Genomic DNA, 17,500 nt, shown 5'->3' with positions numbered 1-17,500 from the left:
TTTTAGCAGTAGATGGTGCTGTTCCTCCAACATTCAAGAAGTCCTTCATGGTATCATCATACTACTTCAGAAAGTACTGAAGATCTTTATTTTCTTCTTCTTTTCCAGGGCTCAGTGACTCACCAAAGATGTCGTCTTTGGTCAGGACGGTTCCCGTGTCGGGGCAGAGCAGCTTGGCCCCGGTGCCTTCACCCAACAGCCCCCACGCTCCCTGACGGTGGCACTCTGCTGCCACCAGCTCCCCCATTTCATCCACAAGGCACGTCAGCCTTTGGGTCAAACTTAACATTGGTGGAAAAATATATTTAAAACTACGTAGTATTTATTTCAGATCTCTTCGATCCATACTTGACAAATCTTTTACATTTGTTGGTGAAGCTCACAAGAGGCCTGATTGCCGTTGGAAATCTTGGACAGCAGTCCGGTGCACTCCCTGCATCGAGTGGTGAATACACTGTAGACCCGCTGCTTGGCCTGCTGATCTCGTCTCAGAACCTAGAAGGAACCAGTCACGTCTATTTCACTTATCCTCTTTGGTCGGTTGTTCATTTTAGTTGGTTGCTTCCAAGATTTACAGTGTTTGGCATTTCTTCCTACTGCCTGTTATACTGTCAGAGAGGATGTATTATTAAATGCACCTTGTTCTTGATTATTTGGCAGAGAAGCACCACAAAATTCAAGGAACAAGCATATTTAGTTAGATTTATCAATCTGACAAACCTTTATACTAAAATCTTCAAGATATTCAAGACGGGGGGAAAAAACAGTGGTAAAGTGTGAATCTTTTAACAATCAAAAACCTGAAACAGATGGAGCCCAATTGAGTCTGGTTCCTTCCCCCCAAAAACTGAATAAATTCATAACAAATCACTTCTGCAGTTTGTCAAAAACCATGCCGGGTCAAATCAAACAGGTGGGGGATGGCGTTCTGGTCAGATGACGCTACAATATGTCTGGTGAAAAATTAAATATGGAATCCAAACATAAAGCCTGAGTTACAATGGACTGTATTAAATACATTCATTGCGTGGATGGCCCAGTCAACGTCCAGATCGAAATACATCAGAGAACCTAAAATACTAACGTAGCAGCAAATGTTGCAGCTGAGAGGTGCACATTAAATCTGGAGGCGCTGCAGCAAACACGGTGCATTAATTATATTTCTTCACAATCGTAATCCCACTAAAACATATTGAAATGTATAATCCCAACATGAGAATATGTGGGAAAGATCAGAATGTAAGAGCACTGCCATAATGAGACTTGTACAGTACCTCAAGCTGATTGTCGAGCAAAGTTCGCAGCTGGGAGGCCAAAGCCCTCCGTCGCCCCACTTCTTTCTCCATCTCTTTTCTCATCCTCTCGTACCCTTCCCCCACCCTCTCCTCGGCAATCATGCCTGGGTGGAGTAGCTGTAGTTTCCCAAGGACTCCCTGATACATCTCTTTTACCTGGACAAACACAAAAACACATTAGAGACAAAATCATCATACAACTATTGTAATCTGAGCCGGCAATCATGCAGCCTCAGCAAACATCGCCGAACCTCAGGAGACATAAGCATTTATGCAGCACCGTCTCTTCTTACATGTCTATTGCTGCACTTCTTCGGGGCTGTAACATTAATCTGTTCTCTAAACTGCATCCAGCCAATTAAATAGGAAGGACACGGGACAAAGAGAAGTGCCCAGAAGAAAACAGAGACCTTCGTATGTGATGCTTAGCCTGTTTCAATGAACCTGAATGATCTGTGAAGCACACATGAGGAGGGAGAGGAGACGGTGAAAGAGAAGACGTGCACAATGTTTCAGGGCTTTTATGAAATCAATTTAGAAGTCAAGAAGTGAATGTAAAGATGCGCTTCATTAGAATGTTCTTTAATTTTTATGAGAAGACTCCAGCCTCAGGGCTAAGCTTAAAAAAAAATAGATAAATAAAATAATTCCATAAGAAATTACAGAAGATTTACTTTGTAAAGGTTTTTCTCACATCAAACTCCAAAACAAAAACAAAAACAAAACAAAAAAGGCACCAACAATATCCCCAGTTACTAAAAGAAATATATTTAACACATGGATGGGCAAATTGATGAGACAAAGTCCCAAGTGGATTTTGTGTTCCTGAACAGTTCTGCTTCACTGAAGCAACAGGCTTAAGTGTGCGAAGGATAAAAGAGGGAATCAGCGTCGGTTCCCGTGCTGCCAGTTTACGTGGCGAATAATCCGGAAGTTTCTACCTCCGTTGTGAGCTGCCCCAGCCTCGCAGTGACAGACAGGCTTTGTTTAAGCAGGAGGCTGTAGAAAGTGTTGCTGCTGAAAGCCTCCAAATCCACCTGGTGCTCATAATCCCAGAACTCATCCAAAACATCCGGGCAGGCTGCTCTTCACAAAACAGGGAGAAACAGGGATAAAACAAAGAGGGAATAAAAGTATTTCAAATCGCATCAGGAAATTATTTTTGAAGAACATCTACAACTTTCAGGAGAAGTATTTGTATTAATTAAGGTTTTTGTGATGTTGCCACCATAAATTAATGTAGTGTTTCAGGGTATTTCCACCTGTTTTATTGTGAGTGGATGTGAAAATCACAAAGTACTACATGTTTGGAGAAATGCGTGGAATCCTTAATTCCTGTATTTAGCCCCTCATATCACAACTTTATTGAACTACCTTTTGCCACATTTACATCTGAAACTCTTTTGGTGTAGGTCTTTACCGACTTTGGACACTGGGAGATATTAATTTTTCTCCCATTCTTTCAGAAATAGCTCTAGCTGAATCATACCATCAATTCTTTCTTCGATTATAGCTTGCTGTAAATGTCACCCCGCCATTACTACCGGTGTATGTTGATCTATTTCATTGAGTTTCTGTAAGGTTTTGACAGGTGTGTTAAATAACATGGACAAATTTAAGGTCTGCAAATACTTTTACAAAGGCCCTTGTAATGAGCTGCATTAAAAGTTCATTAAAAGCTGTTGTTCATGTGTGTGTGTTTTGGAACATCTACTCTGACGTAAAGTTCTGCTTGGTTCTTCCTAGTAATGGCATCAAAAGCTGCACAATAGTAAACGGAAGAAAGGGCCCCATTGATAAAAATGCTTGTTTTCCTTTTCGCTGTTCGTCACTGTACACGTGCCAGCAGCTTCGTGACGTCAGTCTTTTTAACAGTAACTGGTTGGATGACTGCACCACCCAAAGGTCAGTGTCGGTGTTGCGTAAGAAGTCACTGGGGTCCTCAAAGGCCCGGTGTTTGGACAGAACGTGGGGTCGGTGCACGTTGCAGGTGCATTTGTCTAAAGTTGCCCATCACATTTGAATGTAAGTCGGGAAACAAATTAGCTCCTAGGCTTCTAATGAATGAGTAAATAATCGGAGTATTCCACCTGGCTGAATGGAGTCCTTCATTAGCCTAGCCTGTTGATTCCGATGGGTCTTCCTAACTGTGAAAACCCTTGAGCCTTTTGATGCGTAGTCATCCATTTGGTAGGCCAGCTGCAACGAGCGATACCTCGTTGTGATTGGCTTCTTTTCCGGCCACCCGTATTCCTGGAACATAATCTACAAACACAAATGTTTTAAAGTTACCATATAAGATTAGCGAACGTCTAAAACGCTTGTGCGCCTTAAAAAAAAAAAAAAAAAAGACGAACCAGCAATGCGACGCATAAGCAGAGAACGACCACAGCTCCAAACAACAGCCCGCCGGCGACCAGCCAATCAGGTCGAAGCAACAGATCACGTCTTCTGCTGATTCCCATCTGGGTCAGACGTCGAGGAATGGTCGGGAAGAAGGGTCCAGGCTCATAACACTGGCCCCCTGCGGGCATCACTCGCACATACTGAAAGGCATTAGCATCCGTAGTTAGCGACGCTTTACCATTTATGTCACAAATTGCATGAGCCATCTGCTAACTTTTTTCATGTGATGTTCTTAGTATTGATCATGACAACATTAGACAATTCAATCCAAATACAAACGAGATTTTTTTTTAAAAAAAGTCAAAACAGCAAAAAATAATACATCAGCTTTTGAAATGATATGTTTTTATAATGATTTTTTTTTCACAAAATAAAATTACGACGTAACAAAGTAGCTTTAATTTTTGAATTGAGGTTTACCATGTGTTTATGCCGATTGCTGCTAAGCGTGAAGACGTAAACCCCCTGGTGGCTAAACACCAGCGAAAATAAGGTAGGAGGAGTCCAGGAAAGGGTCAGCTCCTCTTCCAGCAGCCGGAGCGCACCCCAGTCAAAATCGCTGTTTGTGTTGTAGAGATTGTCGCTGGAAGAAGTGCAAGAGACGATGAACAAAAATGTCAAAACAAAAGTAGCAAAACACTCAAACCTGGAAGAATCCACCACCTGACTTACATGTCGTAGAGCGGGTAATGGCGTGTGCTGACGGTGAACAGTAAAACATCCCCCAGTTGGAGACATGTTGTCGGGTTGAGGACTCCAGCTACGCTCGACACACTCTGGTCTTCAACATCACTCGGGTCTTTGCTCCACTGTCTGAAACGAGGTTCTCTTTTTGCATCACTGATATTCTCCACACCGCTGATCTCATCTAAAACTTCGTACTCTTCGTCTGTAAATCAGTCATGCAGAACAACAGTATCAATAACGCAATAATTTGGTTTGCAAGAGTTGAGAATTTCCGTGCGTTCATTGCTATTTCGATTGGCGTGCGGCAGTGACAAACCGGCCGAGCTCTGTGTGCGGTCTGGAAACAGTTGCTGGATTTCCTCTGGGAGACCGCTGAGCAGGCCAAAGAGTCCTGCCTCTGGCAGCCGTGATACAGACGAAGAAGAAAAAGGAGGTCATGAGTGTGACAGGGAACCACAAAGAAATCAGCCTTGCTAGATAGGAAAATCCTATTGTTTACGTGTCTGTGATAAGTGCGTCTCCACCTGTTGTCTGAACAATGTAGACAGGACGTGAGGGTTTGCGATGGCTGCGGCACTGCAGAGTCCCCAGGGAGTCCCACCTTTCAAAAACCGCTTCCAGCACACCGCCCGAGACGCTTGACACCTGCAGTCACACAATGACAAGTCTTTACCATTAATAGGTCAATGCAACACAAGAGATGAGGCTGCACTTTCACAATGAAGATGACAATACATGCATGTATGCATTATCGGAACAGGCTTATTTGTCTATTGTGTTTTATTCAATAGGAATGCGACATGAATATGAGTGTAACAATTGGGTGGGGAAAAAAAACATTGAATACTTAAAATATAAGATAACATTCAGTCATCTGGTACATTTTATCAGTGTTACTCTGTTGTCCACCTGACTTTCATAGCTCCATGTCAGAGCCATATCCTGATCATATCTGCACTGGAGCTTCAGATGGGTTGCTGGCTTCCACCTGCATAGGCCTCCACATGCAGCTCTGCCAGGAGGCTCTCTGCACACACACAGACCCAGCTCCCTGTCATAACCATGGTAGTCATCTGGTGTTTGGCACACCTGCAGAAAAACAGCCAATGGAACTCTTGGGACATGTACGTTCTCTAATTAATTCCTCTAAACCAACACAACTGTGAAATCACTGCTGAGCAAAAGTCACGGGAAGCAGCTTCTGGTTAAATATTAATTGGGTTTATTAAGCTTGGAGGCTTGTCAGGTTCATGGGGTAAAGGGCAAAGACATCCAGGTTGTACTCATTCCCCTCAGTGATTGTGGACTGTGTGCTTACTCGACGCATTCTGTAAACAGGTCATACATATCTTCTGTATGAGTTTCCTGTCTCATATCATTTTGAACAAGATAAACCAAAGACCTTTCCCCTAGTTCTTCCTTCGTGTATGTGAAGGGCCATATCGTAAGTGCAAGCATTTACCTTGTCCTTGCAGTGAAGAGACCACTGGTGATGGTCCAAGCAGTCCCCATATTGTGTGCGAGACTTTCCATTTCTGCAAATGCTGTACAGCTGCTGCACACACACTTCTCCATCACTGCTGGACTGGTATCCGATTGTACAGAAGCAACGGCCGTCAGTTCTCTATGGATATAAAAGGAGAGATAAAAAGGTCTCAGAAACGATCTGCCGATTGGTTGAAATGACGAAGACAAAGATTTAATGAAAACAAAAACATGATACTTTCAACTACAGCAACTTTCCTTATTTATCAGGTTCTGCATTTATGGTTTCTGCTCTATTTCACTTCCTTAGGGGTGCTGCTGAGATGCTACTGTCAACTAAGCATTTGCCCAATCTCTCTGAGTACCGGATTTGACTCTTTGCCTACAAACTGCATGCAACACATGTTCAAACCTATAACCTAACACAATGCTTTGTCTCCATGGGGAACACAGAAGATTGTCAGACTGAGAACACAGCAGGAAATTCTTTCTGCTTCTCCAGTGTTACCATAGCTCACATCTTGGCTGCCCCGGTAGACCAGTTTCTGTCTTTCTCTCTTTCTTTGTTTCAGTTTTTTAACCTCGCCGTAGTTCTGTATTTTCTCTATTGAATGCTGTTTTCATGTTGTTTTAATTATATAGCACATTTTCAGCAACAAGGCAATTCAAAGTGCTGTACGTGAATTAAAAGGAAATACATAAATATTGCTGTGGAAATTATTTTTGCACTCTTCTCCTGACTTATACCTTTGTACAACAAAATTAATTTGTTCCATCATATCTCTGGCCAAAGGTTGCAAGTGTTGTATGCTTATTTATGTATCATAAATGTTATAATAAAGGAGGAGAAAGATTTTAAAGGATTTATAAAGGTTTTCTATCTTGCGTCAGAAAACTCTCACATTTAACAGTGATGTTTACAATCTCTGATCCACTTTAAGTACACAGCAAGTCCTCAATTTTCAAGGTTTTGCAGCCATATTTCTACACAAAAGTGTTCTCCCACAGACTACCAGGGCCAAATCTCATTCCCTTGATCCTAAGCTGATGAGAAGAGAGGTCAACACCTATGCAACTTCAGCCACATGGGGAAACTAGATCCTTCTGTACAGTAATACTATCTGGAACTCCCTTGGCTTGAAGCTACAGATTGCTTATCGTCTAATATTTCTGAGTGACAGCCAGGAAGCTACTCCTTTCACAGTATTTGTGAGGAAAGAGCAACAAGACGAAAAAGAAACCATAAGCACACTTGGAGCGGATGCTTCTTCACTCTGTAGGAATTGCTGTGCTGATCTTTATGCCTTGTAAAAACACCCGAACAACGAACATTGGAAGAAACACCTGAAAACTCTGTCCATTTCCTGAGCAGATGCAGACATCCTGACCAGACAAAGGCTGCACAGCCATAGGACCACAGGCCAGGGGGGACGGCAGGCCTGGTCGAGGGCAGTAGTGTTGTGGAGGACACGTCAGGCAGCTTTCTTCAGACACAGCTCCAGCATTTGGCCCATATGTGCCTCTAGGACAGGGAACCGGACTGAAGCTGGCTGGAGGACAGTAGAAACCTAATATGTGCAAAAACATGTCACTCTGTCTTACTGTTGCAGTCATAATAAAATTCAGTTGGGAAAGCTTACCTGGCTGGCAGTGGAGATTTTCCTTGTTATGTTGACTGATGTATCTCTCTTGGGCCATTGCACTCAGTGCCACTGCAAAATGCCAAACCACATGCATCTGCATGTTTGCATAGTTGTTTTTTTTTCTTTTTCAAATACTGAGTTGCTGACCAACATTTCCCATGAACTCCTCTGCTTCACACACAAACTCTTGAAGTGATTCACCCACGGTCCATCGTTTGAAGAAAAAAACAAAATCAGATGTAATACTCTGTGAGGGTAGTCTATTGACAAAATTCTGCACTCCGATGTTCTCCACAAATGATTATGCACCAGGCCAGTTAGTCTGCATGGCTTTCAGTGGGGAGCTGAATGATTTATAAGGCCAGTGAGGTTAGGTGACAGTGACAGTAAAGCGACTGCTCAGAGGAAAGCAGCAGGGGGAAAGAAAGAGCACCTGCCTGTTGCTGAAGGATCACCTTACTCTATTTGTTCTTCTCAATCCTACCATGACACTGATTATTGAGTTGGCGCTCTATGTGAGTGAACACTGCTTTCCTTTGCTTGATGACTATTTTGCCAAAAGGACCCCTCAGATCTATTCATGACCTCAGTTGAACCTATAGTTTTATTCAGGGCCTGTTTATTTATTGGGGCAATTCTCAACAAGTTCTTATTTCAAAGCATTTTCCAAAGCAACATGGTGGCTGTAGTCAGAGAGTACTTTCTATCCAATAAAATAGAAGACCCTACTATGTGTGATTTGGGTGTTGATGGCAAATGTTTGCATCCAGGAAAGATGTTTATTCTGTTCTACATATGTTTCAAAAGCGTTCATACGTGTTCGGTTCAAACTGAGCAACATGTTGTTTGCCAACGACTCATTTCAGAAACTTAGGTTTGCCTGTAGATAGCCCCAAAGATGTCGGCTATTAGCAGTTGTTGCTAATAGCCGACATGTCCATTTTGTGAGAAACACTCTTTGAGTGAGTGAACTAATTCTGCCTTAATGCACTGTAATCAAAACTGTTCAAACAAATACATATTCCATTGGTTACCAATATAGACTGTTTAGTTTAATCATCGCTAGTAGTTCCTTTGACCCTAATATCTTCATGTTTGTTCAATAATCAGTGTCAAAGGATTGCCCTTTGCTCCATAGTAAAATCACACACACACAAAAAACGCTTTGCTTATTGATATGAAGCACTGTCAGCCGGCTGGTTATTTGAACACAAGAGTTAAATAATGTAATTATGTAACATTTTACTTATGACCACTCTCTTTTGCATTCAGCGTACCACGTTTGTGTGCACATTTTTTTTATTTTTTTTTATCTAAAACTTGGAGGTGCAGAAAACAGTCAACAGGCCTGTTTTCACATCCAGTAGTCAAGGTCTTACTAAACTCTGTTATTGTAGTGGGATAAATATGAGACTTTGGATACCTGGAATAACCTATATGGGGGGTTTCATCACAACAGCCATGGACATTGACCCCGCAGTGACGACCTACAGCTTATCTAACTGAACTGGACTCAACTTTCACCCAGATCTCCATGTCGGCTGTGACAAAACCACTCATCTGAGGTATTAAATATAATCCTTCTTTTTAATGAAAGAGACAAACATGCTCACCTATTCTGCTCTGGTGTGCAGATAACACAAGGCATGAAGATGAAAACTGTTTGAGCAGATCCAAAACTCAAGAAGACAGACTGCTGCTCGACTTAAAAACCATGAAACAAAAAGCATAATGCTTTGAAACTTCAACCTCCACCAGTGAAAAAAATAAAGGGTAACATTTGAATCTTTTCTTTGAATTGGTTCTCTGTTTTTAGTTGTTTTTTTTCTCTCCTTTTAGCTGCTGTTCAGCGCAATAATCATAAAGCACAAATATTGGAATCCAGTATCTTTCTTACTAAAAATAGTCGTATCACCATCTGTGATTTTAAAAGTGCTTCATCCTCACTAATGCTCACGATAATCCAAAGTGAGTTTAGCCAATAATTCTCTGAAATTAAGTTTTTAATAACGACTGAGCAGTAGATGGTATCTCTGTGACCTCACACAGTGTGTTTGTGAGAGTGTGTATATTGTGTTTGATAATCACTGTGACCCTCCACGTGTTGACTGTTGACACAGGCAGGATTTGGGTAGCTGCTTTGATAACAAGGACCTTTATAAGTCAGAGAAGAGAAGCCAGTCCACAGACCCCTGATCCTTGGATAAAGAACCTGCTTCTCTGTTGTGCACTGATCTTCCTCTTGTTCTAAGTAAGGGACATGTGAAAAACAAGTAGAACGGCTTCCATGTGTGTGTTTGTCGTCTTTTGGTATTCTTATCAGTTTCCCTTATTTCACTTTTACAGAGAGATAAACATGATCTGGGAATTAGTGCTCGTCACCCTGTCACTCTCAGCAACTTTAGGTATATTTTTTAAAAAGTATTTTACATCTCTTGCTTTTCTTGGTCATGGTTATGGTTCTTGTTTTGTTTTTTTCTTACAAATGTGTTTCTTGTTTGCAGCCCATCCTCTGCACAGTGACTCCAGGGAGGCAGGCTGGGTTGACTCAAAGGCTAACCACGTGTTTGACAAGGCAGACCTCTCAAAAGACGTCCAGTAAGTTGACCGAACAGAACAAGCAGCTATTGATGAAGACAATAAAAAAAAAAAAATCTCCAGTGTCTTGTGAAATTATTTATGCCCTCTGAACAATGTGCAGTGTGCACTTGTGATCAGTCCTCTTGAGTCAATATCTTATATAACCACCTTTTGCTGTAATTGCAGTTTTTTTAGAACTTTATTGGTGTCAACTTTAACTAGGCCATTCTAATAATGAATATTATTTGTTCTTTGTCCTTCCATTGAAACTCTGGGTGTATATTCAGGGTGACTGTTCTGCAGGAGCACAAAGATTTTGGATGTTGGCAAAAGAGTTCAATTTCTTTCACATATTTGGCACTGACAAATGGCTTTGAAGTAAACATATATTCTCCCACATAAGCTGTGGATTTCTGCAGCTCCTCCAGTGATACCGTGGGTATCTTGGTTACACTGCATTATTGTCTTATCAATTTAGAAGGACGTCTTCAGGGTGTCTTCAATGGTCAGCAGATGTGCCATTTTCTTTCTAGATTATTTAGGGTGCAGAAATATGACGTTTTTTGTTTTTTTTAGATTTAGAAAATTTGAAAACATGAATCTGTTTTCTTTTCTCTTATGATACTGAATTAATTTGGGTTAATAAAAGATCCTAATAAAAGACGTCTAAAATAAGTTAAATGGGTATGAATAACTTCTTAAGGCACTGTGATACGTTTGATCCAAAGTGGAATATGAATAAATAATTATATATAATGTAAACTATATACCAGCATGTGTATTTATGATGTATTTAGAGTTTTACAAGCATTTTTCTTTCACATTTTCAAAAAGAGATGATGCTATTACTTTTTTAATTTTGTATATTTTATCCCAGTGATACAAATTAACTGACATTATTTCAAAGGATGTTTTTTTTTTTAGGTGTGTTCATTCATTCCTTTAGTCGTTTACATGAACCGTTTCTCTTTCTGTGCTTAGTGGGATCTACAAGAGCGTCATCGACAGCAGTGGTCTTTACACCCTTGGAAGTGATGACACGAAGCATCCCCTTGCACAGGAAATGCAGCGCAAACTCACCGTAGAGTCGGAGCGTCTGCGCGTCCGTCTGCGGCAGGAGTTGGCCGAGCTGCGGGAGAGGTTGTCTCCCTCCCCAGCACAACTCAGCGCCACCCTGAACAGCATGAAGGAGCGCCTGAGTCCGCTCACCCAGCAGCTGCAGAACTCCTTGAGCAGCAACACCCAGGACCTGTGCAGCCAGCTCAGGCTGTACCTGCAGGGCCTGGAGAAAACGGCGGCTCAGGCGGAGGCCGGTCCTGCTTTCTACCAAGAAGCTGTCCAGTGGATTAGTCAAAACCTGGAGCTCAGCAACAGCCAGCTATCCAGCCTCATCAGTGACTTCCAAACCTCAGCGAGTGGTGTGATTGAACACCTGAAGCAGAAAAGCGATGCTGAAGAGGGGGCGATTGGCTCAGAGGTCTGGCAGGCGGTGATCTCCAAGCTGGGGCAGGAAGTGAGTTCGCTGAGGGAGGAGGCGCAGAGCCGGATGGGAGCTTTCAGAGCGCAGCTGGCAGCTCTGCTGGAGTCCGCTCGGCCTCCTCAGACTGAAGTCGCAGACGGTTTGGAGCAGTTCTGCCACAGCGCAGCTCTGCAGAGTCAGGCGCTGCAGGCCCGGATGGAGAGACTGTTTATCGGCGTGGAGGAGGAGGTCGGAGGCGCCTCCGCCGTGTCTCAGCCTCTTTCTTCGTCGATGCAGGAAGGAGCATCTTTGCGGGAGGACTTCTCAGTTAGACTGTCTGCTCTGATCCAGGACATTATGCACTCTGTGCAGTAACTACAACACGCACTTAACAAAACATATCTAAGCATCCATCTTCTTTGTTTTGCCATTGTATCAGTATGGAAAACCGGTTGCAAATATGGCTAAATAGAAAATGTTCTGATGACTTTTTTTCTTTATCAGTAAGCAAAAGATAGAGAAAGTATCTCCTTTTTTATAAGCTGCTGCCTTTGTAAAGTATTTTGTTGTATAAGTGTCAAAACGTGTTTTGTTTCATTTGCTGTTTGTCTTTTCAGTGATTTGAGAGTCCAGAACTGAAGTTACTTGATTCATCCTTATCTATCCATATTTAGATAAAAGTCTTTTCAACCACTATGTGCAAGAGATTGAAAGAAAATATTGTAAGTGGACGCGATGTGTGGCAGGAAGGTTTGCCATGTCAAAACGAAAATTACAACAAAAAAAACCCCATCCCAGTTCAGTTTTGTTATTTAATCCAGGGCATGTGTATTTTGCCCTACGCACTTAGACAAACAAACATCTGAAGTGACCCACCCTGATCTGTTTTCCTGCCAAGAATTCCTGCGTGTTTGTTTTTCTCTTTGCCAGAGTGGAAAAGTGGTTGCAAATACGTCTAAATCATCGAGTATTGGAAATGAGATTATATTGCGTATGTGAGTAAATATTGTTGCCCCTTTTAGTGGAGTGTAAAAGTAGTTGTTGCCTGTCTAAAGTGTTCTGTCTGTCTGAGTTCAGAACCAAGACGATACTGTTGTTTTGAGTTTTATTTATGAAAGCTTATCTATATTTAAATAAAAATCCATTAAACGATTTTGTGTGAAATTTCTGTCTGTCTTTCTAACTTTATGTTGCAATCACTTCTTTCGCTCCCGACAGAATGACGCTCTGGGTTGTGAGCCATGTTCATATCATGAGCTTCCATAGTTTATGAGATTCAAGAGTGCGGAACCAAGATAGCTTAGTTTTTCATATATATTTATTAAAGAAAGATAATCTATATTTGAAGAAAAGTCTTTTTGTTTTGTGCAAGATTCTATTGTACAACAATGCAGTAGAGATTTTACAAGCATGTGAAAGGAAATTATCATGCAGCTTACGGTCTTGAGATTTATTTTTCACAGTTCAGCTTTTCTATTCCTTCGTAATCATTAAAGACAATATCAATGCAAGAGTGCAAATAGAAAAAGCTACATAAGATCCCACAACATTTGATTGGATTATTTGCTCACTTGCTGCTAAGACAAAAAAAAAAAAAAAAACATTTTAACATAAACCTGAAGATACAATCTGATTAAAAGACATAGAACAGTGATAATTTGTACAGGCTGTTTGATCAGTTGGTCAAATTTGATGCGTCCAAGTTAGTCGTCCAGTCAAATGACGACTTTTTCAAGACAAACCAGTCGCCATGTCAGGAAGCAGGGCAGCAACAACCGACCCAAGCATGAGCCACACCACCAGGCTGCTCGCATCCACTCCAGCACTTCCTGACGCGACAGTATTGCCAGCTAAACACAGCAGACAACATTTCAGTTCGCTCAGAGTGCTGATATGCATTTATGGCTGTGTAATGTAAGGTTATTACAATTCAAGAATACTTACTAGAGCCAGCTGCCTCAGGCACATCTTTGGTGGGGCAAGATTAAAGAAATGATCAGCCAGAGAATTTATCTCAGTGCTGAATGAATAGTGAGAAAAGGGCATTTATATTTTACAGACCTGTTGCGGCGGTGTAGAGAGGTCCGACTGAGACGGTGGCAGAGTCGCTGCTTTCTTTTCCGAAAGGAGTCAGAGATCTTTTTCTTCTGGCATTACAAATCTGACAAAATGCAGGGGAAGGTTTCGCCCATCATATAATTCTTTATATACCATTACAGTTTTCACCCATTACTTCCCATTGTTTTTTTATGGAACAACCACAAACTTTAAAGTGTTAAAATTGGATTTTATATGATTGAACAACTCAGTTTTTATTTTACTTCACAATTATGTGCTACATTGTCATAATAAATTGCAATTGAATTAATTTGCATTTGTAATGTGAAAAGTTAAAGGAACATGAATACAGTTAAAAACGTTTTTTTTTTTTTTTTAACTTTTTGTACCATTTCCTTCGAAGCGTTCTACCTCTCCCTTTATTTGTTAACGTGGTGAAGATTACATGAAATAAAGCAGCACACATAAACAGAGACTCACTTTGGACAAATTTAGCAAATAATTCTTATGCATTTTGAAATATTATTGTATCATTTCACAGCATCGTCTACAATTTCTCTCCAGAGTTCTATTTATTTATTAGCAAAGGCAGCCCGATCTATTTACCTCCCATTCTTTTCCTTGTACTGCCGCTTTCAGATCCTTGCCGTTAAAAGGTTTTGTTACTTTAGTCAACTTACATTCGTCACCTCTTGACACTTGGTGGGCTCACACAGTCTCAGGATGCAGTGCAGGTAGATGGTGGACTTCTCCTGGTCTCTGTGCTGAACAAAGCGGAAGGCCTCAAAGTTGAACTGGGCCACGTTGGAAAGGCCGTTGCTTGTATAACTGTCCTTGCTGACACCTGGCAGCTGGTGAAGACCAAAAATTATATATATATATATATATATTTTTTTTTTTTATTAGATGTCAACTCTAAGATTTGGTTTTATCCAGACTTTTCTACCCAGTGAAGAAGTTGTACTGATCCGTCTGAGTCATGTTGTAAGGACTGGGAGTCGCAAAGCAGTGATCGAGGAGGACGTGGAAACTGGAAACAGGGTTACCAAAGAGAAAATTCTTACATGTTAGCCCTTTATCTATCACTTTGAGCCACTCAGAGGGAAAATGTGGCAGGATTTACTCACTTTCCTGTGAGGTTAACAGCCTTCACCTCCACATAGACTTTGGTTCGCAGCTCAAGGCCTGTTGACGGAACCGTCAATGGATACCTGTAGTCTGTGTCCTGAGGAAATAAGGCTTGTTAAACAGGAGCAGTGACAAATCTCTTTCATTGAGTGGAATTGGACTTACATTAAAGACACCCATTTTTAGTGTTTCAATAAAGCTTCCATTGTTCTGTGTGGTTGCCACAGAGACCGAGGAGCTAAAGAAAAATCAGAGAGTAGAGAAGCTTTTATGAATGAATTTTTGTGATTTTGATAGTAAATCAACAGTCCGTGCTACTCACGCTACAATCTGTGTGTTGTTGATGAGATACTCCAGAGGGTATCTGCAGGAGAAGTAATAATACAGGTCTGTGGAGTAGCTGATGATCCCCGCATCCGTTTTTGGGGTGTCGATGTACGATGAGATGATAACTGTCTGAATACTTGAGAAACTACTGAAGGGGCCCGAGGGGTCTGGAGCTTCATCCACGATCTGAACGTGAAAGCACAACATACACTCAGTTCATCTGCCCTTTCTTTCTCCCTTAAATCTGGCAGGTAAGCGTGCGCCAACGTGCTCCAAGGGTCACGCTTTACATGCAGAGACTGGCGGCAGGAGTTGTCCAAGCTGTTGTTGACGGGCAGGTGGTAACGGATGATCGGCGGCTCCACACTCTCGTCGACGGAGCCCAGGCAGGCGCTGTTGTTGTGGTTCCCGTTGAGAGCCAGGTTGGAGGAGTTGAAGCCTGCCCACAGCGCCGTGCACAGGTTGACCTCTACGGTTATCATGGTGGTGCCGCATTCAATTGTCAGGTCTGAGTTATCTGGAAATGATGAACCCAAAATACTTTCACTGATTTTTGTCACACAGTTTAAATGTAAATGTTACACAGTAACTTCACATCATGTCAAATTCATATTAAATATTTCTTAATTGAATGTATTTTCAATGTAGTTTACTGTCTTTTATTTCTTTTTTCATTACTTTCTTTATACCTTTTCCCCCCTCTTTCCTTTACGATGCAATACTTATAATATTTAGTATATATTTTTATTTAATTTTAGTTTGATCAGTGATTAAATAACTTGTTTACTGTCTCTGCATTGTCACTAAAACAAATTTGTTTCCTCAGTAAATGAAAGTCAGATCTTCTCTACTAATCATGTATTTCTATATATTTTTCCTTTGTTTTGCCTTGTTTAGTTCAGTAGGACTTTTGTCATTTGCTTTGCATTGCCTCTTGCTATTTTTTATTCTTTGTAAAGTACATTGTGTTGCTTTGTAAATAAAGATAGATAAGTTATTTCTTTAAAAAAAAAAAACTCTCCTAAATATTAATATGCGGATAGATCCTTACCTGGTGTCCGCTCATACATCGTGGAGCAGTTGTACACACACAGGGCGGGCTGGAGGAACACGGCCAGCAGGGGGAGACAAAGGAAAAGATCCATGCTGTCTGGAGGAAACTCGGTTTGGTTTTAGCTGAAAATGAGAACATGCTGACAGAACAGCATGGGAATCCATCCACCTTTGCTAGCTTTAACATATTTAGTCAATTAAATGCACCATTAACAACATTTTTTTTTTATTTCTTCAGATTGCTATCTATGAGTAGAATCACCAAAACATTGCAGCATTCTTCATAATCTTCTGATTGATTTAGCACAATAAAACCAAAAATCACTGTCGGCTATAAACACGATCCAGTTCAAAGTTTAGTTAAAGAGTTGCATGATGAGCTGAAGAGAGTCTTACCTTGCTGATGCCTGTGCAGGTGTTTGTCCCAGAGATAGCTGAAGGATACGGCCTTTATAGGACATGTAAAACCGCTGCAGCATCACTCTGCAGCCCTCCCTTTTGACTAATTATAGATGGTTGCACAGACACAAACACACTTTCTGCACCTGCCCATGCCGTGACTTTTCAAGAAAACAGCAACAGCTCGTGGCATGGTTTATTGTCAGATGTTCTTCCAGCAGATCACTGTGTCAGTAGGTTTTGATATAGATCCCTCAGGTTAAACCGTACATGCTGTCTCAGGTGTCTGTCCGTAAGAAATGGTTGCTAAACACCTGATGTTACAAAGATACTTTTCAGAAGTCATAACTGACTACAGTGCCATCACCACTCCTTCATACCGCTAATGATGATATGAAAAAGAAAAAGATGTTTTTTTTTTTTATTATTTGATACAAATGTTTGAGCTTTTAATTCGTATTAACACCAGGATATGTAACAAATGTGGAAATGATTTAGATTTATAGTTATTTTTATTCAGCCAAGAAGTTTGTTTTGGCAGGAAACACATCTCCCAGAAACTGAGATGTTATGAAAGCGCAACCATTTTTTTTTTCAATTAATTACATTTTTATTTCCAGTGCACCATAAAATGATAAAGTGAACATTATTTCTCTTTTCTGACAGTACAGAAATCTAAATCTTCTAATTGCAGAGCAGCTGTTTGCATTTTCTGGTATTTAAAAAGATGAGCTCCAGGTCTTTGAGGATGAATGCCTCCTTGCCATCACTCATGATATGGTTAAATAAATAAATAAATAAATAAATAAATAAATAAATAAAATTAATTAATTAATTAATTACAATAATGTCAGTGGAAATGTACAATATTATTACTTCTTACATATTTTCATCTGTCAGTCATATGTCAGAATGACACTTAAATATATATATATATTACATGCAGATTTTCCATTTTCACAAACTACAGAAACAACTTA

At 40.8% G+C, this 17,500-nt stretch overlaps 3 protein-coding genes across 6 annotated transcripts in view; 1 reads left to right on the top strand and 2 right to left on the bottom strand.

Annotated features, from left to right (window-relative positions):
- Positions 1 to 7,831, bottom strand: part of si:dkey-103g5.4 (uncharacterized) — a 24,185-nt gene extending 16,354 nt beyond the window's left edge. For 2 of the 3 annotated variants that reach the window (XM_015052466.1, XM_015052468.1), the window contains exons 1-14: positions 7,514 to 7,831; positions 7,218 to 7,441; positions 5,851 to 6,012; positions 5,298 to 5,477; positions 4,913 to 5,033; positions 4,705 to 4,785; positions 4,374 to 4,590; positions 4,122 to 4,284; positions 3,653 to 3,841; positions 3,386 to 3,560; positions 2,237 to 2,376; positions 1,275 to 1,451; positions 365 to 495; positions 124 to 281 (exon numbers count right to left, since the gene is read on the bottom strand). In XM_015052466.1, coding sequence (XP_014907952.1) covers positions 124 to 281; positions 365 to 495; positions 1,275 to 1,451; positions 2,237 to 2,376; positions 3,386 to 3,560; positions 3,653 to 3,841; positions 4,122 to 4,284; positions 4,374 to 4,590; positions 4,705 to 4,785; positions 4,913 to 5,033; positions 5,298 to 5,477; positions 5,851 to 6,012; positions 7,218 to 7,441; positions 7,514 to 7,616 — 2,221 coding nt within the window. In that variant the 5' untranslated portion in view covers positions 7,617 to 7,831. The remainder of the gene's footprint in view (positions 1 to 123; positions 282 to 364; positions 496 to 1,274; positions 1,452 to 2,236; positions 2,377 to 3,385; positions 3,561 to 3,652; positions 3,842 to 4,121; positions 4,285 to 4,373; positions 4,591 to 4,704; positions 4,786 to 4,912; positions 5,034 to 5,297; positions 5,478 to 5,850; positions 6,013 to 7,217; positions 7,442 to 7,513) is intronic. The other variant, XM_015052467.1, reaches the window with a different exon arrangement.
- A 1,836-nt stretch (positions 7,832 to 9,667) lies between these two features.
- On the top strand, positions 9,668 to 12,707 carry LOC106959704 (uncharacterized). 2 transcript variants are annotated; one of them, XM_015052455.1, is made up of 4 exons: positions 9,668 to 9,767; positions 9,863 to 9,921; positions 10,021 to 10,114; positions 11,078 to 12,707. In XM_015052455.1, the coding sequence occupies exons 2-4, from the start codon at positions 9,873 to 9,875 to the stop codon at positions 11,928 to 11,930; spliced, it is 996 nt and encodes a 331-aa protein (XP_014907941.1). In that variant the 5' UTR covers positions 9,668 to 9,767; positions 9,863 to 9,872; the 3' UTR covers positions 11,931 to 12,707. The 2 variants fall into 2 exon arrangements, with proteins under 2 accessions (XP_014907941.1, XP_014907940.1); XM_015052454.1 differs by having other exon boundaries at positions 9,693 to 9,921.
- Positions 12,708 to 12,910: 203 nt separating this feature from the next.
- Positions 12,911 to 16,556, bottom strand: LOC106959703 (zona pellucida-like domain-containing protein 1). The gene is given in 12 exon segments (XM_074527711.1): positions 12,911 to 13,405; positions 13,500 to 13,523; positions 13,617 to 13,716; positions 14,294 to 14,439; positions 14,442 to 14,464; positions 14,560 to 14,643; positions 14,741 to 14,838; positions 14,907 to 14,979; positions 15,064 to 15,254; positions 15,359 to 15,585; positions 16,120 to 16,218; positions 16,518 to 16,556. Coding segments are annotated over 11 exon segments (1,179 nt in total). The 5' UTR covers positions 16,214 to 16,218; positions 16,518 to 16,556; the 3' UTR covers positions 12,911 to 13,286.
- Positions 16,557 to 17,500: the final 944 nt, after the last annotated feature.

Source organism: Poecilia latipinna, unplaced genomic scaffold (assembly GCF_001443285.1).
Source record: "Poecilia latipinna isolate Pla-1442-1.1 unplaced genomic scaffold, P_latipinna-1.0 Scaffold1111, whole genome shotgun sequence".
NCBI classification, from domain to species: domain Eukaryota; kingdom Metazoa; phylum Chordata; class Actinopteri; order Cyprinodontiformes; family Poeciliidae; genus Poecilia; species Poecilia latipinna.
The sequence above is the reverse complement of the archived record's forward strand: the minus strand, read 5'-3'. Positions and strand labels throughout refer to the sequence as shown.

What these genes read in the sequence shown, in the direction of transcription:
- LOC106959704 (XM_015052454.1), top strand. Translation starts at nt 9,804, where the DNA reads ATGTGTGTGTTTGTCGTCTTTTGGTATTCTTATCAGTTTCCCTTATTT. An exon ending in GTCACTCTCAGCAACTTTAG is followed by an intron (nt 9,922 to 10,020) that starts GTATATTTTTTA and finishes TCTTGTTTGCAG; the next exon opens with CCCATCCTCTGCACAGTGAC. An exon ending in GACCTCTCAAAAGACGTCCA is followed by an intron (nt 10,115 to 11,077) that starts GTAAGTTGACCG and finishes TTCTGTGCTTAG; the next exon opens with TGGGATCTACAAGAGCGTCA.